General features: G+C 44.4%; 1 protein-coding gene across 1 annotated transcript; it reads left to right on the top strand.

The window, feature by feature from the left end:
- The first annotated feature begins 8371 nt into the window (after positions 1 to 8371).
- brinp3b (bone morphogenetic protein/retinoic acid inducible neural-specific 3b) lies at positions 8372 to 25193 on the top strand. The gene is made up of 7 exons (XM_028976850.1): positions 8372 to 8931; positions 12972 to 13162; positions 13618 to 13808; positions 17561 to 17666; positions 17940 to 18176; positions 22591 to 22813; positions 24069 to 25193. Exons 1-7 carry the CDS (start codon positions 8696 to 8698, stop codon positions 25183 to 25185), a joined length of 2301 nt encoding a protein of 766 aa, XP_028832683.1. The 5' UTR covers positions 8372 to 8695; the 3' UTR covers positions 25186 to 25193.
- The last annotated feature ends 358 nt before the right edge of the window (positions 25194 to 25551 follow it).

The following is a 25551-nucleotide window of genomic DNA, read 5'->3' on the forward strand; positions in this document are numbered from 1 at the left end:
AAGTAACAAATCAACCAGAATGAGGAAGTGGAGACCATGTACACAGTCAGTCATCATCATTGACTCCGGTTTTAAAGTTCATGTTGACACAAGAGATGCAAGTGCACAGATAGGCCCAAAACAGGGATGCACAAAAGAGGCAACTAAATAAAAGACACACATAAAAATGCAAGACAAACACAAAAACATATATTATTGCCCTTATACAGTGGGGAAAATAAATATTGATACACTGAAATGTTTTCCTACTACCAAATCTAAAACAATCCTGAAAATCACACTAAATTAAAGAATTATTGTGCTCTAAAATAAAGTATTTTATACAATACATAAACATAATTTAATATTTGGTACAGAAACAATAACAGAGGTCAGACTTTTCCTGTAGTTCTTGACCAGGTTTGCACACACTACAGCAGGGATTTTGGCCCATACAGACCTTCACAAGATTTTTCAGGTTTTGGGGCTGTCACTAGGCCTCCTCCACAGATTTACTGTTGGGTTCAGGTCTGGAGAAGGTCACTGCAGGACCTTGAAATATTTTTTACAGAGCCATTCCTGGTTGTGAGTTTTGGGACATTGTCATGCTGGACGACCCAGCCATGACCAGTCTTCAGTTCTCTTACTGAGGGACAGAGGTTGATGGCCCTGTCTATCCTCAATACAGTGCAGTAGTTCATCAATCCATGATGAGAAGTAGCACCAAGCAGTGGGGGCCGTGCTGACCTAGCAGTTAAGGAAGCGGCCCCATAATGAGAAGGTTGCCGGTTCAAATCCCGAGCCGCCAGGTTGCCTCTGAGGTGCCACTGAGGTGCCACTGAGCAAAGTACCGTCCCCACACACTACTCCCCGGGCGCCTGTCATGGCTGCCCACTGCTCACCAAGGGTGATGGTTAAAAGCAGACATTTTGTTATGTCACCGTGTGCTGTGCTGCAGTGTATCACAATGACAGTCACATCACTTTGACTTAAGCAATGAAACCAAATTCCTATAAACAGTATGAAATAAGGGACAGTTGGAACTAATAAAATGTACCAACTAACACACCACTACCCTGCAGTCCCCTGTTAAATGGCATGTCATATACAGTGCTGAATCAATCAGGCCACAGGTGTTCCTGAATATTCTTTGTACCACATTTTATAGAGATGTAATATATAGAGATGGAATTTTAAAAATGTGCAATATGTTCACTATTCAGGTCATTCAGCTGAAATAATAATGTACCTTTTGGAGACCAGAATGGGGTAATGGGGCCAAATTACTTTCATGACCTAAAATCTCTCACATGACAAAAGACCAACAGGCCATCTTTTTCTTCTTCCTTTAGCTGCTACTGTTAGGGTTTGCTTCACTTGAACCTTTTTTTTTTTACGATTTTATAGTTAATATTAATTTTTATATTAATAATTTTAATGTATATTTTTTTGCAGCGTTACTAAGAATATATCTGGAATGCAATGACATCTAATCATCAGAATTTGTTTCCTAATTCATGTTCTTCAATAGAACTGTCAGGAATGACGGCACCTGGACACATCACCTGTGGCCAATCCGGACAGCCATTTAAAGCCTGTGACTCTCCCCCTCTGCAGGGACGGCATTTTCGTGAATTTGACCTGGCTTCGGTATATGTGTATTTTGAGTTCTGGCAATCACCACACGCCTGCGGGCTAGTTTGTGTTTTCCCCTTATTGCACTGTTTACGGCAATCGAGCCTGGTTTTGTTTCAGTTCTTTTATTGTTATAAATAAAATCCCTTTCCCAGAATGTACCGACTCTGCGCTTCCCTCCCTCGTCAGCTCGCCGTCGTGACAGTATGCCGTCCCTCTCACCAAAAGCGCAGAGGAAAGAAGCAAAGGAAGAGAACCGTCTACGGACAAAGAAAGCGACGATGACATAGATTGGTGGGCGGACGGGGCTGGGATGGCTCTGCCCATCATGCACATCCGAGATCGTTGCGAAGTCCGTGACTTCCAAGTGTACGAGGAAGACGATGGAGACACGGATTACGCCGAGAACAACGATGATGCGGGTTGGGCGGTCGGTGCCGGGATGGCTCCGCCCATCGCGCCTGTCCAGGATCGTCGTGAGGTCAGTGGACACCCACGTCACTCCCAGAGGTGTGACAACAGCGAGGAGGAAGACTGCGAAGCGGGGGTAAGATTGTGGAACAGGGTGACAGGAGGTCACCAGCAAGCAACTGCGCTGCCGGGACTGCGGCTATCGAGCCTGGTTTTGTTTCAGTTCTTTTATTTTTTATAAATAAAATGTCCCGACTCTGAGCTTCCCTCTCTCGTCAGCTCGCCGTCGTGACGAGAACATAATGTTACATACTGAAGTGTTAGGTTTTTTTTTAAAGAAAATGTCTGCAGAATATTATAAATAATCTGAACTTAAAGAACAGCATTTAGGTCTCAGCATTTAGGAAGAAGTCACTTCATTCACCAACATACTAGAATGTATTTATAGCAACATGCTAAAGGGCATGGACTTGCAGCTTGGAAACTGAAGTTCAGGGAGACTGATCAGCTTAGCAGTTGCCGTAAAAACGACGAATGTGTACCCCTCTGGCACCATGGGGCCGCCGGAAGTAACAGAGTAAAATAGGTCACATGGCAGGTTCCGTACCTCTCAACTTGAGGTGTTCCTCCAGCTGCTCTGGGTAGGACTCAGAGCTCGGAGTTTGAGGAACATGCCTCTAGGCTGCTGGTAAAGAGGCATTGGAAATGAAGTGCGCCAGGCGCTTCACAAGTAAAAATGCATTTTTCCTTCACAGTCAGATGACAAAAAGCCTGAAGCCCAACCAGTAGATGAGACCACCACTTACACTAGCCTAAGACAAGTTATGTTTGCTACGCTTGATAAGATTTAATCTAGGATGACCCCATCAGCCCAAGAGTCTACTATTGTCAAGGTTGATATTGTGAAGTCCATTTTCAGTAGATAGGTATGAAGATGTAATATATGGGGTAGTGGTGGCCTACCCCATATATTACATACTGCTCCCCGGGGGCCTGTCATGGCTGCCCACTGCTCACTAAGGGTGATGGTTAAAAGCAGAGGACACATTTCGTTGTGTCACCGTGTTCTGTGCTGCAGTGTTTCACAATGACAATCACTTCACTTTGAGTTTCATATGTGGAATGCCTTTCTTTGTAGCATTAACAAAGAAATGTCTGAATGTGTGAGGATGAGGAAACTATGAACAATCAAAGAATACATGGTTTGGATGGATCTTGATCCAGGAGATATGATTTTTAACTCCCAAGTCACTACAGCCTGTAAGCGGGTATGGAATCTGCATGTTTTGGACCTTTGAGGCATCATTAGCAGGTTTATGAGCAGTGGAGGAATGCAGCCTGTGGCTGGGGATGTATTGATCAGGCAGGCCGTGTATGCAGTCACTTCCAGATTTTCCAAAATGGAATTGTCGATAATGCGTCCAGCAGTCCTGCAAGTTGTTTTACTGTTTTAAGAAGCAGGTGGGCAGAGTCTGCGGCATGTGGCCTAACCTTTCATCTTCCTTCTGTGACAGAGAGGCCACTACAGATTTAAGTAGGAACCACACTCACTCATGTCTACCAGAAGAGTGAGAAAAATTCTGAGAGCTGTCAGGGTGGTCTTTCACGGGTCCTGTCCTGATTTTATGGGACACAGAACCAACCCTTCAATACAGGCATAACAAAGGAAGTGTTTCACAGTGTTCATTTGATTGTATCTGGTTGAAGGTGAACCAGCGATGAATATCATCCATGAAACAGTTGCATCTTGTAATTCCACACAGGTGAAGGAGAGAAGAGGTGCAAACACTCGGCATTGGAAATAAATTATAACTTTTAATAAATTAAACAAAAAAGTGCAATGACCAAAACATACAGAACACAAGCTTAAAACCATCCTGGCCAGGGAGGGTGGTGGCAGGGTGTGTGGACGCCAGCTTGTTCAGAAACATGGTCGATCTTGGGGGGCAGTGCCGAGGTCTCCGCTGGTTGGCTCCCGGTCAACAACCTAACCATTTTCTGCCAGCTAATGGGCTAGAGAGGTTCTGAATGCAGTGGCTGGTACAAGTGAAGTAATTGTCATTGTGAAACACTGCAGCACAGCACACAGTGACACAACAAAATGTGTCCTCTGCTTTTAACCATCACCCTTGGTGAGCAGTAAAAGGCGGCTGGGGAGCAGTGTGTGGGGATGGTACTTTGCTCAGTTGCTGTGTGGGATTTGGTGAGCAGAACATCTTGTCTTCTGGACACTACCAGTTTCCCTCGTTACAGGACGACCCAATAATCAGGTGAACAGATACCTCTGGACACATCTGGACACAAGCATTCTATGACCAGAAATTTTCTTCTGATTTTAGATGACTATGTACATTCTGCTGTTAATGGCAAGCACTGTGCTAAATAGGGGACATAGATCTGGGGTACAGATCTGCAAACATAACTGGCTGGTGCTGGATGTGTTTTACCAATTTGGGAATTGTGAAGGTCATTGTTCATTCAGAAATACTTGAGATTCGGAGCCAAAAAGATTCAGTTAATACTAGCTCAGAATTGATGCCAGGCACTTTGCTATCATGTCTGGGTGTTAAATTGTGTACTTTTTTATTCTGCTGCATCATATTGCTCACAAAACACTCTGATATTGTATATCACTGTAGCCTGTGAAGAGCAGCTTTCAGTCAGTTTACTTTTGAAATGTTGTACTGAATAGCTGTATTGCAGATTCATGTAAGAAAGTATCATACCGGTGCTACATCCTAGTGTCATTGGGCTGTATGTTTCGTCCTGCATTTGTGTCTGTCTGTTTGTGTGTGTGTCTTTTGGGCTGCTGTGTTGGGAGGAGCTTCATGCCTGTTGGCTCCGCCTGCTGCTGAACGATTGGCTGCCACAAGACATAAAAGGAGATGAAAAGGAAAAAGCCATCTGATGGCAAAAAAAGAAACAAGAAGTTGCCACTGGATGTGGTTTCTAAATGCCTCAAGCCTTGAGTCCACTACTCTTCTCCAACTTTACTGGTGACCTGGGCAGAGATCAGGACAAATGTCACCAGCTGAACATTTATTAGAGCCAACAGAGCCACTGGCCATCTGGAGTGCCGGGAACAAATCCCAGTGGGCTGATTGATTTTCAATGGCATGAAATGCATAATAATTACGTACATTACTGACTGGACCCTGACTGTTGTACCTTGGCCATATGTCACAAATGTAAGAGTGCTCATGGTGGTACAGTATAAAAATGTACATATATATCTTGCCCTAAATGCCCTTGATTCTTGCTACCTGTAAACTCACATTTACTGGCACAGATAACACAGACTGATAATTATAGTAAATAATTATCCATTTTTTCCATATGCTTTTCCATATTTTATACATGAAAACCAAGGAAAACCTAGTGCTTCTAAATCTTTTTTTATTTTATTTTATTGATTGTGGCTGATAAAAATCGAATTATTACAAAATGATCTGTAATTAGGCATGTTACAATAATAAAATTTACATTGACAATTAAAGGGCACACATACACAAAAACAAATGGCAAAAATGTTAAGGTGACCAAAGGCAATCTTTCACTTGTGGGGTTCAGGCCTGTTGTTGTCTGATTAACACCCTTTGTAAATCCATTCACTGAGCAGCACTGAAAGCATGGAAGACCACCTGTGAGCCATCAAAGTGCACGTCAATGACCCTCCCATCAGAGGTTTCCTTCAAAGCTGGATTTGTACTTTGATGGCTGTCAGCTTGAGCTCCAGACATTTCCACCAAAGCAGGTCAGAACCTGCACTTGCTAGGCCCACCATGTGGTCCATATTACACATCTGACCCTGCTCTTTTCCTGGTCACCATGATCCTTATTCATAACAGCGTGACTGGTACCCATCCATAAGAAGTGTCAATAATGTGTCTGGTTTGACTTAAGTCAGTCAAATATAATCAAAGTGAGTAATGAAAGATGCACTGATCCACCTATGATGGCCGCACCATTCACTGGTGAAAACAAACACCGGTTTTAATGCCAGGTTTAGTCAACCGTCCAGTCACACATGCTATCACAAGAGTGCACATTTAGCAATGAAAGAAAAGGAATTTGCTTTTTAATTTCTGATTTCATTCTTCCTCCTGCCCTGGAGCTCATTCTTATTGAATAGAGTCATTTTCTCACCACAAAATTGCTCTTTTTGTTCCTCTCCTAGCATGGATTTGGCACCACAGAGAAAAAAAGTTTAACCTTTTAGTAAAAACTAAAGCCTCAGCCCAATCTTTTGTGTGGATGAGGGTGAATTTCTGTGTGTGTGTGTGTGTGTGTGTGTGTGTGTGTGTGTGTGTGGTGTGTGTGAATTGGTTGCTCTACATATGGGGCTACTGCAAAAATGTAACATTTAAAACCCGAGAGAGAGAGAGTGAAATGTAGTGATTGTTCTGAGGTGGCTGATGAAAGAAATCATTGCTCTTACTGGAGGTGAACATTTCACTCTTTACTGTAATTTCTTCCCAAATTCAGTCCTAGACATCATCATTTTTATACAGTGAAGGGTCCTTAATTATGACTTAAACCATCTGAGATGTTTGAACATGTATGTTTAATCAGAAAACTGTAATTTTCAGTAAAGATTTAGGAACTTTCACAGCATATGTCATTGTTTTTCTTGGTGCTGGTCTCAATCCCGTGTGAATTGGGAGGGTTGGGTCAGGAAGGGCATTCGGTGTAAATGCATGGCCCCATGTGGCCAGAATTTGACTGGCGTTTTGGCCGTAGGCTAGTAGGTAACATACTTGGCAGAACCAGAAGACTACAAAGTCATAGGTTCAGACCCCACTTACTGAGTCCCCGAGCAATACACTTAAGTGTCTCCAGGGGGACAGTCCCTGTAACTACTGACTGTAAGTCGCTCTGGATAAGGGCGTCTGATAAATGCCGTGAATGGAAAGTTTACTTTTGGTGTGCTGGAGGGGCTACTCCTTGTTGGAGACCAAATGCATGTATCCTAGTGGGACATTTGAGAATCATTTCCGACAGTCCAACATGATCAGTATATTGGCAAAAACATACAAAATTAAATTTTAGTAGTGCATGGATATGGAAATGCCATTAGAAGCCCTTTACTTCGTTTTAGGAAAACTACCAAAAGATATAGAAAAGAGTGATAAGATATCATTGTTCAGAATCTTGGTTTTAACTGCTAAGAAGATGATCGCAATCTCTTGGTTGAAGCTGGAAGCCCCCCAACACCACCACAATGGAGGTAGAGGGTCAAGGACATTTGGGCAACATTACTGCAGAGTTACAAGAAACATAAAAATCAGACACACTACGAAACTGCAAGGCCACACAGGACGAGGCCCGGAAGCTCACAACGGTCAGAGAGCCACAGCATCTGCTCTCTCGGAGCAGGCACCATCTAGCGAGGAGTGTGCGGTCTTCGTGGAAGCAGTGTGGTGAACAGGTGGGGTGTGCTGGGGGCATGGCCTACTACGATCTACATTTACAGCATTTGTCAGACGCCCTTATCCAGAGCGACAGTATTTACAGGGACAGCAACTCAGGGTTAGGTGTCTTGCTCAGGGACACATCGGAAGTAAGTGGGATTTGAACCTGGGTCTTCTGGTTCATAGTGTGTTACCCACTAGGCCACTACCACCCTACTTATTCTCAGGCCTAGTGTGCACCTGACTGATCTGATGTGAGTGGGTGTCTGATGAGGTGGCGTCAAGGCGTCACAACAATTATCTATCACATCAATTTAAACATGTACACTGTAAATATATTCTGTGCAGAATCTCTACAGAATCTCTCTGAAATTGTTCAGGAGGGGAATTTAAGGGAATCTGTTTAGGAATCTAAAAGTGTAAAACTCACAAATAATTATTATTAAAAAGTGAGAATAAGTTCATCTCATTAAAGATCAACTGTTGATATCTAGAGATGAGCTTCAAGAACTGGGGGGTTGGTTTCTCCTACAAGCTTTTAAGGTTCACAGACAGTAGACTCTAGTGTTAAAACAATATTGTATTGCTGCTGAGAGAACATTAGGAGATCCGAGTTTACACAGAAAGGCAATTCTGCAATAAACACTTAAGGTAAAGCATTGCTATTTGTTACTAGTTTGGTTTCTTTTGTTCCTGTGCTCGGTTCTTCACATGTTAGAGCTCATCCTTCATACGGAACTACAGATGGAGGGACGTTGGAGGTGGAGCTGGTGTCTCCTGGTGATAATAAAGAAATTAAAGTTCATTTTTAATGTAAATGGCTGCATCCATGGCGGGATTTTGTAGGATGAACTCTGCACTTGGTCGAGATTGATCAGGAGGCTCGTGGGTTCTGGGGGAGGAGGAGGAAGAGGAAGAGGAGGAGGAGGAGGAGGCATCGCATCGCGGCGCATCGCACGAATACATCGGTGCCGCAGAAAAGCCCGGACCGCGTCTGCCGACTCGGACCCCCTCGTCCCGGGAATAACCGGCCACCGGCTCCCTCTTTACCGCCGTTCACCTCCGTCTCTTCCGCAACTTCCATCGCACCAGATCTGGGGGCGGGACTCGTATCTCCCCGCGGCCAGCGTGGATTCCCCGGCCACGGAAACCGCTCCGTCTGTACCAGGATGCCGGAGTGCTGAACTTTGCCCGTGTCGAGGAAAGTTGCAGCGGGAGCGTGTGTCGGTTCGAGAGAATGCCGAGCTGTCGGGTGAAGGATGCGCGGGCGGTGTAGTGGTCTCAGGCCGGTCCGTCTGATGCTCCGATGGGAGGGGATGATCCTCACCCTCCGCTGCTGCTGCTGGGCTCTCGCCACCGCGGCCGCTCCCGCTGACGGCGCCGAGCCGCTGGGCTGGCTGCTGTCCGACAAAGGTCCCTTTCACCGGGCGCAGGACTTCGCCGAGTTCTCGGAGCGCCACCAGGGCGGCTTCAGTACGCGCTACAAGATTTACAGGTGAGGAGGTGCCTCTCCGTGCCAAACTACAGCACAAAGTACACAGAGAAGATCAACTCACGAGCAAAAGTTTTACACGGACGCCAGTGTCCACTATTTATTTACGAGTTGTTAAGAAAACGTGTCTGCGTGCGTGTAAAGGCGCCACAGGTCTGTTCCGTGGGGCGTGTGTTACACTCATACCTTTACCAGCCCTCTTACCATCCATCCATCCATCCATTCATGTATTCATTCATTCATCCATCTATTCATCCATTCATTCATCTATCCATTCATTTATTTATTCATGCATTCATGCATTCATCCATCCATTCATGTATTCATCCATTCATTCATCTATCCATTCATTTATTTATTCATCCATTCATCCATCCATTCATGTATTCATTCATTCATCCATCTATTCATCCATCCATCCATTCATTCATCCATCCATTCATTCATTTATTCATTCATTAATCCATCTATTCATCCATCCATTCATTCATTCATCTATCCATTCATTCATTCATCTATCCATTCATTTATTCATTCATTAATTTATTTATTCATCCATCCATTCATGCATTCATCCATCCATCCATCCATCCATTAATCTGTCCATCCATTCATGTATTCATTCATTCATCCATCTATTCATCCATCCATCCATCCATCCATCCATACATCCATCCTTTAATCTGTCCATCCATTCATGTATTCATTCATTCATCCATCTTTTCATTCATTCATTTATTCATTCATTCATTCATTTATTCATCCATCCATCCATACACTCATGCATTCATTCATCCATCCATTCATCTGTCCATCCATTCATTTATCAATTCATTTATTTATTCATCCATCCATCCATTCATTTATTCATTCATCCATCCATCCATCCATACCAGGATGCTGGGTGATGCTGGTCTGGGGGAGAGATCCTGCTTTCCAGAATTACCCGGGAGTCTCTGTAACACTTTTCTGGTTCGAGGTCTGAGGTTCTCCCTCCCCCTTGTGGCGAGAAATCTCTCGCTCCCAAAAAATAATATTTATTTATTTACTTACGTACTTACTTATTTATTGTTGTTGACAAACTGAGTGATGGTCTTGTGCCAGTCGGCGAAGGCCAAAAGGAGAAATGCTTATTGACCAATTCATCATCTTTACTGTCCTTTTGCCTTGGCTTTGTTTGTTTTTTTCTGTAAAATCACTATAAGACAATACGCCTGGAACAAAGCAGGAATTTGGTTTACGGAATGGTGGGTGGAACCAGAATAATCTGTACAGGGCAGAGGTCAGGAGAGACAGCAGAGAAAAGGAAAGATGGCCTCTGATCTGGGGTGGATGGAAATTAGTGAGACCCAACAGATTCCCAGTTTTCATGCTTCTGTGGAAAGTGCCGTGCGGATTGAAACGCAGCAGGTTGGGTTGTGAGAGGATCATTCAGCAGCCAACGAGTGAATATTGCTCCTGCTTTTATTTTAGTGGACAGTTCCAAAGTCATGCAAGGTTGGAAAGGACAAATTTTTGTCAATTGAATAACAGAGAGTTTTTAAATAAAGGACATAAATATACCTCTTTCTAAATGAACAACTGTAGATGCTTCCACATTAAAATAATTTTCTGGTAAAATTGTTTTATTATATCATTGTGTTTATTAATATTGGTTTTAATGAAAAATTCACAGCAGGAGAATTGCTAAGCCTTTGCTCATTTGTGTCTTAATACCATTGTGTTCAAGAATAGATTATTTTATCATTTTAGAATTCAATTTGTACAAGTGTTGAGATGAACAAGGTCTGCTTCTCACTGCGGTCACGTGCTGTGTGTCGAATACGGGCAACGGCGGACTGGTCCTGATTAGAACGTCGGTCTCGGTTTCCCCTTGACCCCATTTCCATTTTGGCTGGCGGCCCCCGCCATTGGCTTTTGATTACACGTTGCCCCGGGCCCTGCTGGTGGCAGCCAGAGGGCTCTCCAGCTGAGTAGCCCTCTGCGCCCGCACGCTTCTCCACGAGGAGTGGCGCCCGGATAACCCTCTCCCACGTGGGCAGTGCCCATCGAGCCCCATCCACACACACTCATGGAGAGCCTCGTTATGCTGATTGGCAGTAATGATACGCTTCGTTCATTGCACTTTGCTGGATTGTTACTTTGGCGGTGGGAACTGATTGGCCTCTCCCCACCCTCACCCCACGAGGAAGAAGTTTTAATCGTTCCCAGGAGAGGGGAAGAAGCTGTGCAGTTTCAGATCGTAGCTGCTAGCTGTGTCCTATGGCCTTGTTGCCTTTGCTCTGTACAGTTGTATTGTAACACCAGAAGCTGACCGCGCGAGCGCTTCCTGTTCCTGCCGTCTCAGTAATTTGATCGGCCTGCATTTAGGTCTGCCGGCCACTTAAAAATTCAACGCCATTAAAACATTGATCTGCAGACGGCCAAGCACTGGCGACTGCTCTGACAAAGCATGCCATTATATACATGTAATTATTATTTTTATTTTTTATTTTTTTATGTGTTTCACAAGGCCGTAGCCCTTCTATTCTTTTATTTAAAACTTCTATCTTTCTAATCAGAAAAATATAATCAAATTGAGTTCATTAATTCAGTCATGTATTCAAATCTGTGAGCATAATCCATGTATGGGGTTGGAGGTCAGTATGTGGGCTCAGCAGTCTTTTGCAATCAGGGTCAGTTTTGGTAAAAGAGGGCATTGTGCCTTGTCTTTCTCTTTAAATACTGCCCTTCAGGGACCAGATCTCACACACTGTACATTTAAACGTCTCTTTTCAAAATCAGTACACAGCACAGAGTGCTTTATGTTAAAGCTTGAATGTTTTTATATTATGCATGAATTCATGTCGCTTTTGATGATTATTTCTGAAAATATGCGGCAATAATTATTTCAAATCCCTGTGCATGGTTGCCTGTAGTAGCATAGCAAATATTTCAGATATATAAATTATATATGAACATTTTGACTGAGTAGGTGGGAGTAGGGGACATTTCGGAGCATATCAGAACTTTCAGAAATTTCATAATCTAATACAGCCTCTTTCATTAGGACTCTGTAGCTGCCACAGATAAAATTGAATTGGATATGAAAGAGCTAAATTAAAATAAGCCACAACCTTGGTATTAATGTGATAACGATGGGGGTAAGTCTCGGGTCAGAATACATATTATGTAATGGGGAGCTGATGCAGATAAAATTTCATTTTAACCTCCTGCATGGCATTTCAGCATTGTCTGTAAACAGTGACCGAGGCAAATTTCATTCTGCAGTAGGAAAACACATTGGGCCTTGGGGCTGACTCAGACTCAGTTTGCATGGGTGGGGTGTAGGGGGAATCAGAAATGGCTGGCACTGCAATGCTTTTTTTTTTTTCCCTTCTGCCTCAAGTGTTTTCTGTGGGCGTGTTGTATTTTCTAAAAGATGTAAGTGTCCCTATCAGTGCAGCAAATATTAATGCGTATGCATATTATGTGGATTCAACTGAGTGTACTAGTCCTTCAAATGATTATTCTTTTTCAGAAATTCAGATCAAACTTTCCAAAAGAACAACAAAAAAGACAGAACAAACAGAACTGTTGGGAAGGGGGTGGTGCGGAGGGGGAGCAAACACTTGCCTCTCCGGACTCTGGAGGAATCCAGCCGTGTCTTTCAAATGCCCACAATTCTTGCAGAAGCACCTGGAATGCCCCTGAGATGTGAGCTTATATTGCCACCGCTAAACAGCTTGCTGAAACAGAAGTTGCCGAGTGACTCTGTAGGTTCTGTTAGACAGGAAAAGGCAGAGCATTCTGGAGCTGTGCGTCCCTCGCAGACGTGTGACTTTGCACCTGATTCTCCGCTGAAGATCTCCAAGGCCCAAAGCAATCAGGCAACACCTACTGTACAGGCTCTGTTATGCTAGTTAGGTGAAATCATTTGGAAGCGGACCAGCGTAAATAAAGGCAGCGCTCTTGGGCGGTGGGGGTGGGGTATGGGATCGTAGGACGTCTCAGTTTCGCCCTTCAGCGGTGAAAGTCCGTTAAAAGCTTGTCTTCCTCGGCAGAGAGTTTGGTCGATGGAAGGTCAACAGCCTCGCTGTGGAGAGACAGCACAGCGTTGGAGCAGCAGCACCACTTGACCCCGACTTCATCCACAACATCAGGCTGCTGGGGCGGAGGCCCAGCCTGCAGATGATAACAGAGAACATCATCAAGAAGTACGGGACTCATTTCCTGCTCTCCGCCACTCTGGGAGGTGAGACATAAAAATGCAGATGTGCACGTAACGTTATGACAATATAAATCTCTCTGAAAGCACCGCCACAGGATACCGTTTCTCCCATACCTGTAATTATCAGGTATTGAAGGCCCTAAATCCTCATTCGCCTTCCTTACAGGAAGTCAACAGAATCATACAGCCGCTGGATACCTTTAGTATAAACGCTTTTGTCATGGAAAATTGATTTAATGGAAAGAAACTCTCAAGTGCAGCTAATTGCATTCCATTCATTCATGGTTTAAAAAAAAAAAAAAAAAAAACATAACAACAACAAATCCAATAAGCAGCATGAAGTATTATATACCTCAGAGGAATGGTAAGAGCGTGCCCACGCCGGCGCTGCAGAGGCCCCGATGTTGGGGGGGCTGTTTGATTAGCTGTGACTGGAGCTTCCAGCTCGTGTAATTGCTGTCCTTTGCGGTTTTGCTCAGGAGAGGAGTCCTTGACAATTTTCGTGGATCAGAGGAAACTGAGCCGGGGCCTTGTGACTGCGAGCGACTTCAACAGCACCACAGCGCTGACCCTGGAGGCCCTGCACCAACTGGCTGCCTCCTACTTTATCGACAGGGAGAGCACGCTGCGCAAGCTCCACCACCTCCAGATCGCCTCCTCCGCCATCAAGGTAGCATTTCAGACTGGGAAATACTGTCTACTAGGACTGGACAATAATCTATTTAAAATAATAAATAATAAGCACACAATGATGAATTTATTTATTTTAATTGGCAGCAATGTTCAAAAAAAAAAAAAAAAGGGAAGTGAACCCATATGGCACAAAACCAGCATGCATCATAAGACTGGATTAGATTTAAATTTGTCATTGACAGTGTGTAGGTACAATGTCAAGGCATGTAACGCAATGTGCAGAGAAAAAATACAACAGTAAATAGTGAAATTAGAACACACAGTTTGCCATGTATGGGGCGGTGTAGCTGCACACGAGTCCAGGTCCATGCTGACCTCTGTTAGGCGTCCTGTTCTGATGAATCATGTTTTCTTTTACATCATTTGTGCATCACTTACTTGGGGAAAATGCCGTATGGTAGGAAGGAAGGCTGGCTTGGGTCCTACATTCATGTGGATGTTACTTTGACTCCTAAACTTTGTACACCCCGGTATTCCCTGATGGATAGCGCACCCTGCCACACTACAAAAATGGTTCAAGGGTTTGAGGAGCATAACAATGAGAATAAGGTGTTGATTGGACCTCCAGATTCCTCAGATTGCAATCCAAGTCATCATATGTGGAATGTGCTGGAAAAAGTGTGATTGATGGAGGAACCACCTCACAGTTTACATGACTGACAGTTTGATGCCGAATACCACAGTGTCCATTCAGAGGCAGTGGTGGTTTTTGATGTGGGCGACATAGGTGTTGCCAAGGGTGACATTGTCGTGGGGCAGCATCACGGACTTTTATTCTTGTAATAATTATGACTTTATTCTCATAATTGTGTGAATTTAATCTCATAATATTATGACTTTATTCTTGTAATACTAATCTCAAAATAGTTTTAATCAGTGGACCTAAAACGCGGCCGTACATGATGCCCCGATGCTTTTTGGATTGTATGTCTGGTTGTCTGGTTTAATTCAGTATAGTTCCGACAGCAGGTTTTACAATATGTTAATGTACAATCCGTAATATGGGGGGGTGTATAGCTCCACATTCCAGCTCCTCTCACCAAGATCGGCCATGTGTTTTCATGTTGCAACCAAACAGACTAAAGAATCTCAGAGCAAGTAAAATGCTGTCAACTTTTTATTGTAATAAAATGATAGTGGAGAGAATGATTAAGAATCTTGTAAAGGACATTGGACAGTCCTATAAGTCTTGCTGGGACAATTGATTTCAAAAGTTGCATAAGTAGGGAGAGTTCCAATCCTGCTGTGACTGTTAGCATGCCCCACTTGCACGTATCTCGCAGTCAGCGAATGCTATCAGAGGCCAATCTATACATGAGCCACTGCAACTCCAAAGAGTCTCTCATCCCCGTGTTGATGCGGAATGATAAAGCATGATGAGCTCCTCACCGACGCTGCATTCAATCACTTACCGTGAATAAAAAGCTGCAGTTACCTGGAAGTTCGGCCGTTCCTGGGCTAAAACGCTATTAGTGGGGGCAGAAAGCGGTTGCCTGGGCCACTTGACATGCATCACGATGATGGATCAGCAGTTTTATTCCATTCGTTCTTTTCATCTTCCATTCCGCCACAGCTAATTCCATTTGTTAGCGGGTTCTAATATGAGCAAAATGTCAAACAGTGATAAAAGCCACGTAGAAAATATATGAATAGGGTATGTTAATGTTAAAAGCCGGCAGCTCGCTACTACCTAAACAGATGAGTGTGTGGATGAGATATGAGTATCGTGTTTGCAGGCATAAATTTAGACTTTTAATTAGGATCTATGAAGCACAGCGTTAGAACGTTGGTTTGTGCAGATAGATCTTCATTACAGAGGGCAGATGGAAGAAGTCGCAGGAGCCCGGAGCCCGACCCGGAGTTTGGCTCGGTGCACTGTGGCTGCATTATTCTGTGTGGATAGTTCTGACGCCGTCAATGGATCAAGGAGGAGGAGCTGGCTGCTCCACTGCCAGTTCTTTAGGGAGTAATGGGCCTGCACTAATAGGCTGTCTGTTCAGTATCAAATGATTTTAGATAAACCATTTGCTTCTCCTCAACAAATGACAGAGATGAACCAGCCAAAGTGGTGGTCTGCCAAGTGGCAGCACATTCTTTTAAAGGTTGATTTTGAACAAATAAATGGCGTCACGAATGCCGCTCAAGCTTCACAAATTTTAAATATGTCTGAATATGTTCTCAGAATTTCATTCGAAAAGGTAACATGAGCGCACTGGTGACAGCTTGTTGGATATAATCTAATAAATTAATATTAGTGCTTTTTTAATTAGTATAGTATTTATAAGTTAAACCATTCAAATTAAATTATGAAAACAAGATGCATTATTGTTAGAGCATGAGAGTGCTCATAAATCATAAAATGTAATCAATCAGTCTTATTTTCATTGAGACAATGATTAAATATCTTAAGGGGACAAATGCTGCATGAAACTATCAAATTCTGTCACTTTGTTGTTCCAGCAACACTGGAGAGTTGTATTCAAATGAAATGTGACAACAAGAAGCCATAGCACAGGCTCTCAAATTAATATGTCAGTCATTCCACATTTCGGTGGGCACGCTGAAAACTGATTTCACTTTAGGGGCCCAGCTTATGGCGCTTCTTCGTCCTCTTATCTCCAAATCTCTCCACCTTGTTAGGTGGGAGGCTGACAGGAACGATCCCACAGCCATTGATTTCGGGAGTTTGTAGGAAGTAATGTCAAACCCAATCCTGGTGCAGCTCCGCTTCTTTTTTTCCTCTAATTAGCTCCTTTTTCCAATAAGGTGCCTCTGCCTGAGAGTCGGTCGGCGCGCTTCCCCCCTAACAGCAACTCCTCAAAGCCGAGTCGAATGCGCTGAACTCCAGGCCGCGTTATTGACGAAGCGGCTTCCGTGGGAGTGTATGGCTCCAGTCCTGTACTGTATTAATAAACTTTGTTTTACGGCGCCTTTCACACAGTTTCCGCAGCCGAGGAGTGTTTTACAGCTGGGTGTTGTTTCTTATGGGATTTCTTGTTATTCTACAGAATAACAGATGTGGCTGCATATAACAGAAGCCGTAAGTGTCTGTCTGATGAATAATGAAGCGGTTCGAATAATTTATTTTGTTAATGAAGTTAAGTGAAATGCTGCAGATCTGCCCACATGAAAATGACTCAGAGTTGGTTTTATATTTATATACAATTTTTTTATTTTTTTGTTTGCATTCTATGGATTTGTTGGTCCTGGCACTATGCGCAGAATTGGTTTGCCTGGGCCCTGTGGATTCCTCTCCGGCTTAATGAATCACACTGCCGCAACATTAACAGGGGCATAACAGCCTGCTGTGGGTGTAATGGAGTTGACTCTCCCTCCCTCCCTCCCTTCCTCCCTCTTTCTTGCTCCATCTCTTCTCCTTTTCCTTATTTTGCTGTCCCTGTCCCTTCTCCATGCTTGTCCTCAAAATGATTGCTGTTATAAAAAAACAAAAAAAAAACACGTTTGATTGCTTTTCTGATGAATGAATTATGAACCATGACATCTATTGCATATCAAAACACCGGTGCCTTGGTTCCCTGTGTTGGGCTCGGCAGTGAATGCACAAAGCAGATAAAAGGGAGCGGCCCTCTGCACTGCTGGATTTTTTCCCTTTATTGTAGAAGCACAGCTGAAAAGCGCGTGTTAACTCACGCCATGACTTTTTGGCTCGGGACAGCGGCTCACCACATGGAGATAATGGTGTCATTACTGTGCTCACTTTGTCCTCAGGTCACCGAAACCAGAACCGGCCCTCTTGGATGCAGTAACTATGACAACTTGGATTCAGTCAGCTCCGTGCTGGTCCACAGCCCTGAGAACAAAGTTCATCTGCAAGGTACCCGCCGTGTACATAATTTACCTGACTGTAGCGATGGAAATGACAGAAAGCTGTCGTGTGGCGTGTGGGATTGTGTGATGAAAGCGCACGCTCTGCGGCTGATGGATAAGGTAATTAACACGCACCGCTTGACAGTCATGTGTCTCATGATTGCTTTGATTACTAATTAAAATGGCACTTTAGCACCTGGCCAAATGAAGCCCTGCAGACGTTGGCGAAGCCCAGCGGGACAATTCACACCTCTTTCCGCATCTCCGCATGCTTCCCTAGGACTCCAGGTGATTCTTCCGGTCTACCTGAGGAGCAGCTTTGTCCAGGCGGCCCTGAGTTACATCGGCTGCAACGAGGAAGGCCAGTTTGTGTGCAGGGACAACGACTGCTGGTGCAGCTGCAGTCCCAGTTTTCCACAGTGCAACTGTCCCGAGCAAGAACTGTCTGCCTTGGAGGGCAGCCTTCTGCAGGTTAAAGATGCCTGGAGGTCTGCAAACTACGAGTTTGAGGAGTCAGGTAACTACTGCTGCCTTGATTAAAAAGTCATGAAAGTTTCTCCTTTTCATACGAATAAATAATGCCTCTGCCTTAAATGTTGCATGGGCGCTCGACAAGCTTTTAAAATCTCAGCACTGCAGAAAATATTGCTCTACACAGTCGTCTTTTCTGGGAGTTCTACCAATGGCACTGTGACACCAACAAGAAAATCACACATTAATTGTGAACTCATGAACTCTGTGTGAAATGCTGTGTGAGGTTGGAACAGAGGGAACAGAAAATTACACGATGCACATGGAATAAAGACAAGTACATGATCTGAACTTGACATGAACTTTCACTGATCGGCTACATGCGTACCTACATGCACCACTGCAATAAAATATTTCTATTTACATTTACATTTACGGCATTTGGCAGACGCCCTTATCCAGAGCGACTTACAACGTGCTTTCAAGTTACCATCGATGAAGAGATCAATTCCGGTTCACTAGGACCCCAACTATGAATACATCTATTTTATTCACTCTGTTGTAGATTCTGTACACAAGTTTGACAACAAGAAAATTACAATTTAATCTAAATATTCTTTAAAGAGGAAGGTCTTGAGGTCTATTAGAAGGTCTATTAGTGGTGACCAGACGTCCTAATTTTGTTCAGATTTAAAAACTGAGCCTCACTGTTCTCTAGGACCCCGTTCGATGACTTAATTTGCATTCATCAATATCTGCCATTAAAAGTGTAGATATCAAAACTTCAGAATCTCCGAATTTTGATATTTCACATTTTTTTGCACCAGGTAATTGTGACAAATGCAAATCTCTTTAAATTTACAATTATAGTTCATTTAAATTTTCCAGGGTCAACGTGGAGTTCTGCACAACTGACATCAGACAGCGAAAAATAAGCAAAAAAATCACAGTGTGTCGTAATACCTGCCAGAGCATGAAAGTTAAAATCATTTGCGGGGGCACAGCCAGTCTCCCACACAAAAGAGGCTCCCTGTGGGGCTTTAAACAAGCTTATTGTGATTACCGTGACTAATAATGAACAAGCCTTAAATTATCAAAATATTAGCCTAATGTGTGCTATTACCGCTAATGACGAAATATCGCCCTTGACCGATTATTTCTACATCAATGTTGGAGGGGCGGGAGCCCCACTGATCTCATTTAGTTTTTTTCATTGTTTTGTGTGAGAACTGTTGGGTCCAAAAAGATCCAGTGTTGTTTTTGTTGCACTCCTGCAGGAGGAGCACTGGCTTTTTTAATTAGATCATGTTGGCTGAAGAATTACACTAATTAGTAAATACAAGTTGATTGAAGTATGATTCTGAGGAGGATTTTATATTTTCAATGGAGAGAGAGAGAGAGAGAGAGAGAGAGATAGCGAGACAGTCCTTTTTGTCTGTGTAAATCCCTGTACCCCTATTATAATTATTCATTATTTATCGTTCCCCAGACTTTGAATAACCTGTTTGTTAGCTTGTTTTGAAGTTTTCAATAAAGTATTATGTGTCTTGTACTTTTGGCTTCGTGTCCCTTCTATGCTATGGCATGGAATGAGCCCACCGTAACATATTTAGGGGCTCGGTGTCCGGGATCTGTAACGGGTTTTGAAGACGTGCATGTTTCTTATGTGGCCTCTGGTTTAGGGTTCCAGCTGGGCTTTCCTTCGGGACACTTTTTTTTTTATTTTGCATTGTTATTTTGTGTTTCGTTTTTGGGGGGACTGGGAGTCCCGTATGCCTGTCAGGGGGACGCTTCATGCACCATAGTCAGGCACCAGCACCAGAGGACCGGGTTGGAGATAACCGCGGTGGTTACCGAGGTTTTCACCTGGATGCACGTCGAGTATTGTGGCCGGTGGCCGGTGACGTCGGTAAGTGAGGGCTTTGCTGTGTTGTGGGGTAAATGTGACGTGGCCTGTACTGGTGACTGGCGTAGAGCTTTAGTGGAGAGGACGAGGAGGAAGATAGGCCATAAAGTGTAAGCCTTAGTAATCGAAACGGTAAAACGAAACATTTTGGGTTTGATCGCACCTGGTGATCCTGCTTTGTCTTTTTTGGAAGAAACCAGGAAGGGTGGTGGGTTGGTGGTGACTAAAGCAGGGGCAGTCAGGGATAATCCTGACTACACTCGTTTTATTACGGCGGGCTCAGTCTCACTGCCGGAGTGTTCCTGTTCAGATATTAATGGACGCTGTCTAATAGAACAGCCACTGGGACTCATGGTTGTCAGGGGTTTTGAAATGACTCCAGTACGGGTACCGTTACCTCCAATACATTTAGCCTCTGAATTGATTGTGGGGGATGTTGTGGGCGTCTGCCAATCCCTCCCAATACAAGGTGTTTCCGTCATTCTAGGGAATGATTTGGCTGGAGGTTTAGGTGTGGGCTGATGTTGTGGCACCATCTATAGTTGGTCCTGTGGGGGAGGTAACCCCAAGGTCGGATCTGTGTGGGCGTGGTGACCCTACTATATTTCCAGCATGTGCTGTGACCCATGCCATGGTAACACGTGGTCTTGATTCAGAAACTCTGTCTTTAGAGGAAACTTTTCCTTCTCTACCTAACAGGAGACTGTAAAAGTGGTTCTGGGTGAGTCAGCGTCCAGTAAAATGGATTACTTTGCTGTCTACTCTGCGCTCCGGACAGTAATTCTGCTTTTAGTGTTGTCGTTGATGCCAGTGAGAGTGGTGCTGTGGCTGTTCTCTTGCAGCTGGGGTCTGATGGAATGAAACACCTTGTGTGTTCATTTTCTCAGGAATTTTATCACAATCAGAGGCTCTATTTTGCAGTTGAAAAGGAGGCTCTGTCTTTGCTGTGGCTGATCTACAGTGGAACAGAGTAAACGTCAGGCGAAGATCCAATCCAGCAGGCGTCGAAGTTCAGAATCGGTATCCGGTCCAGGCGGGAGAATGGCAGCATCGAGGTCAGAATGTCAGGCAGGCCTGGGCAATTCTGGAAGAGTAGTCAGATGAAAGGAGAGTTCAGCGTAAGGCGTAAATCCAGGGCAGCGAAAGTCTAGCAGCAGGGTTGCGGATTTCACAGTGCGGGACCCAGGAACGTTCTCCCACCCTCCCAGTGGATGAGGAACCATGGCCCTGCCATCAGACGTCCAGAAGCCATAAACAAAGCGAGAGGGTGGCGGATGAGGAGGGGCCAGGGCAAGGGGAGAAGTGTGGTCCATTACAGAGGGGGGGTGGGGGGCATTTGGTATGCAACTGGATGGATCCGGTGAACCATGTTGAAGGGACCTGAGCCCCAACTTCTTGACTTCAGAGGGAATGGGGAACCCCTTGGTGGCTACCCATAAGCAGTCCCCTTGACGGAATAGGAGGACCAGTCATCAGTGACAATTGTCCCAGCTACTCGTGACTGATTCTGTCCGTTCAAGAACACTGTGGACCAGGTCCAAGGTTTATTGGAGCTGGTGAGGCACCAACCTCCTGCAATGCTAGCCGGGAAGCAGGCGGGCCGATGGCCAGTCAAGTCCCACTGAAGGACTTGTGGGCATGCTGTGGTTGAGAGAAGAGAGTAGGCAGTGCAGGAGAGGGAGAGAGGGCAGGGCATATATAATTTAATACCTAGATTGACCCTAATGAAAAACCATGTCAAGATCGCTGCTCCACATTAATGGAACTCATATAGTTGTAAACATGTAGTCACATGACGCGTTCAATGTCACAAGCCATATGTAAAAAGGTGGGCTAGTAAGTCCTTGGACAACCTGTCCTGATTGGAGAAATTTCCAGATGACCTCCGGTGAGCAATCTTCACTGACAAAATTCATGTGAACAGCCTCCCATATTAAATTATGGATTTTTGGTGCAGTGCCCTCTAAAACCTGAAAATACACAGTGACTGAAAGTGCTTCAAAAAGAGGTGAACAGAACAAGATCACACAACAGAGGCATACATATTTCAGCTCTTATTTGTCTGCATCACATTTACTACAGTACCGCATATGTTCCCTTTATGCCCCCCTAAACCCCCCTCCCACACAAACAGGCACACACACACACACACACACAAACATAAACTTGCTTTGGCCAGATGAGGCATTACATCACATTCCCATGGAGCGGGGGTGGGGCTCCTGCTGAAATTTACATATCACAGCAAGTCCCAAAATCTGTTTAATGAAACCCATGCTGTCAGGAGAAGAACGGTCTGTGAAGATGATGGTACCAGAGGGGGGGGGGGGTCTGTCACAGCTGATGAAACCGACCCTGTTTTGATTTTATCCGCCAGTGGACATAGCTGATATCGTTTGTAATGCAAGCCTCACCAAGTAAACATTTTATGCACACAAGGGCACAGTGGATTTACTAAAAAAAGAAAACATCTAAACTTGAAAGAAATGCACTGAAATACACTTGAAAATATGATGCCTTGTTTAATTTTAACAATTCATGCCATTGTGTTTAGGTGAGTTTCAGAGCTTTGTGGGAAGGCTGCCAACACATTACGCCCTGAACTCTTCTGCCATGGAGCACCTATGGAAGCTGGATGGCGGCCTGGTGCAGCGATACAGGCAGCTGGAGCTCACCAACAGCCAGCTCCTGGCCAGGGCTCGAAGAACAGCAAACAAGCTCTTCAGCCTCAGCAAGAGGTGCCGCACACAGCCAAGAATAGTTGTGCAAAAGGAGAGGTAAGAGTTATTTATAGCGTCTCATTAACCCAACATTTCCAGACATTCCTCTGATGCAATTATGCAAATGATTTATACATTGCAGGTCCTCTAAGCAGGGGAATTTTACTGCCCTGCACACCGCGCTGACAGTGTAAATAAGTTACTCATGTTTACCATATCTTTTTTCATGTTTTAGAGCTAGTTTCATGTTTAGAGTTTTGGTGGTTTGTAAATCTTCCATTGAGGTTATTCCAGACAGACTTACATTTTTAATGCGAATGTGTTTGCGTAGACCAATGGTCAGATGATTCTTTCAGATTTCAGATAAAGGACTAGCCTGATGGAGTTCACTTTTAAGTGCCACTCGCTTAGTTGTTATAAAGGAATGTTAGGTTCCTGCTTATGTATTGAGAATTTTTACTAATAATTTAATTTCACAACATGGACGAGGCTTAGGGCAAACACTTTCATCTCTTGTTTGTCCCCAATAAAAAATGTCCAGAGATGTAATGCCGCACCGCAGTGCACTCAGATTACTGCATTAACTGTAGTAATTGCTGGAAGTCGAGGGTAGGAGGGGGCAATTTAATTGACATTTTAATTGGAAACTGATGCCATAGGCTAAAATTAAAATGAACGTATAAATGTATTCATATACTTATGTGGTGCTATATGAAAAATGTTTAAACAATGTTAATCACAGCAATGAAAAAGCTTCTTCGGTTCAGTGGAATGAAATGGTAGCATGTTGCTTATTAAAGAATGTATGATCTAGATAGCAGCTGTCTAGACTGATGTTCTGGACTGTTATTTATCTGAATTATTTGAACTTTATGCCCTTTTCTACCTCCATTACAAACGTTATGTTTTCTGTGCGATTTTAACAAATATACATTAGATGTAGCATGAGTCAAAAATCGATCACTGTCATGGAGTATTATATTTCATGTTGATGGCCAACTACAATTTTTGCCTATGGCTGTTCTTCTCAATAATAAAATAATAAAAGTTTTGTGATACACAGCAGCACAGCACAGCACACGGTGCACACAGTGAAATTTGTCCTCTGCATTTAACCCATCACCCTGAGACAGCCATGACAGGCGCCCGGGGAGCAGTGTGTGGGGACGGTGCTTTGCTCAGTGGCACCTCAGTGGCACCTTGGCAGATTGGGATTCGAACCGGCAACCTTCTGATTACGGGGCCGCTTCCATAACCGCTAGGCCACCACTGCCCCTCACAAGCTTTTCCTCTGCATTTTGTCTCTTATTAGGTCCATGCAGTACTGGTTGATGTACATCCTCTCCGTCCTGTACTGCAGTGAGAACAGCCACATTGGGCAGTATGTGGAGGAGACACGCAGCTGTTCCTGCCCTTACGATCACCCTTCCTGTCAGGGCGTGATCCCCTGCGCGGTCGGTGACGGCCCTCACTGCGTCTCCTGCTCGCCCGAGAACCGCACGCGCTGTGCCAGCTGCAACTCCGGGTACACGCTGGGCCACGGCACCTGCAGGCACACTGTGCCAGATTCTACTGACCACTACCTGGGCTTCGAGACAGATCTGCAGGACCTGGAGATGCGTTACCTGCTGCAGAGGCGAGACCGGCGCATCGCTCTGCATGGCATCTTCGTCAGCAACGATGTCAGGCTGAACGCCTGGTTTGACCCATCGTGGAGGAAGAGGATGTTGCTCACACTGAAGAGCAACAAATTCAAGTCCAACCGAGTGCACATGCTGCTGGGCATCTCCCTGCAGATCTGCATGACTAAAAACAGCACCCTGGAGCCGGTGCTCTCTGTCTACGTCAACCCATTCGGTGGCAGCCATTCTGAGAGCTGGACGATGCCCATCAGTCAGAATGGCTACCCAGACTGGGAAAAGACCAAGCTAGATATTCCACTGGACTGCTACAACTGGACTCTCACTTTGGGGAATAGGTGGAAGAGTTTCTTTGAGACGGTGCACTTCTATCTGAGGAGTAAAATCCAGGCTGAGTCAAAGCAAGGGAATAGCTCCATCTACTTGGAGCCTCTGGAGATCACGGACCCCTCCCAGAACCTGGGCTACATGAAAATAAACAGCATGCAGCTGTTCGGCTACAGCATGCACTTTGACCCGGAGGCGATTCAGGACCTCATTCTCCAGCTGGACTACCCGTACACTCAGGGATCGAGAGACACTGCCTTGTTCCAGCTAGTGGAGATCCGATACCGGGTCAATAGGCTATCACCTCCTGGACCGCAACCACTGGACCTGTTCTCCTGCCTGCTCCGTCACCGTTTAAAACTATCCAGCGCAGAGGTGGTGCGAATACTAAGTGCTTTGCAAACCTTTAGCACCCAACAGTCACATTCAGTGGAGTATGAACCAATAAAACTCTGTGGTTAATTAGTGAATACTCTTTATTTTTTTGCCATTGGTGTCCCATTTTTCTGACAGAAATGATCAAACTTATGAACAAGTTTGTCGATGGTTCTGGTGCTGGTGTTTGATATTAATTGCTTTACTGTTAATAGACGCAATTTCTACGTGTCATTTGATGTAACACTGGGCATAATTGCAAATTTGTGCCGCGTCAAAATGAAATAAATGTAGTACCAAAATTGTGATGTTGATGAGGCTTTGAACCTGATTCCGCACCAGGCAAGCGGGCTCACAAAAAAAAAAAAAAAAAAAAACACAGTGGTCCTCATTTCACTGGTGCAAGATTAATTTTCACACAGAGAACAATTTTCAACTTTCTACTGAGAGCGG

Source organism: Denticeps clupeoides, chromosome 4 (assembly GCF_900700375.1).
Source record: "Denticeps clupeoides chromosome 4, fDenClu1.1, whole genome shotgun sequence".
NCBI classification, from domain to species: Eukaryota; Metazoa; Chordata; class Actinopteri; order Clupeiformes; family Denticipitidae; genus Denticeps; species Denticeps clupeoides.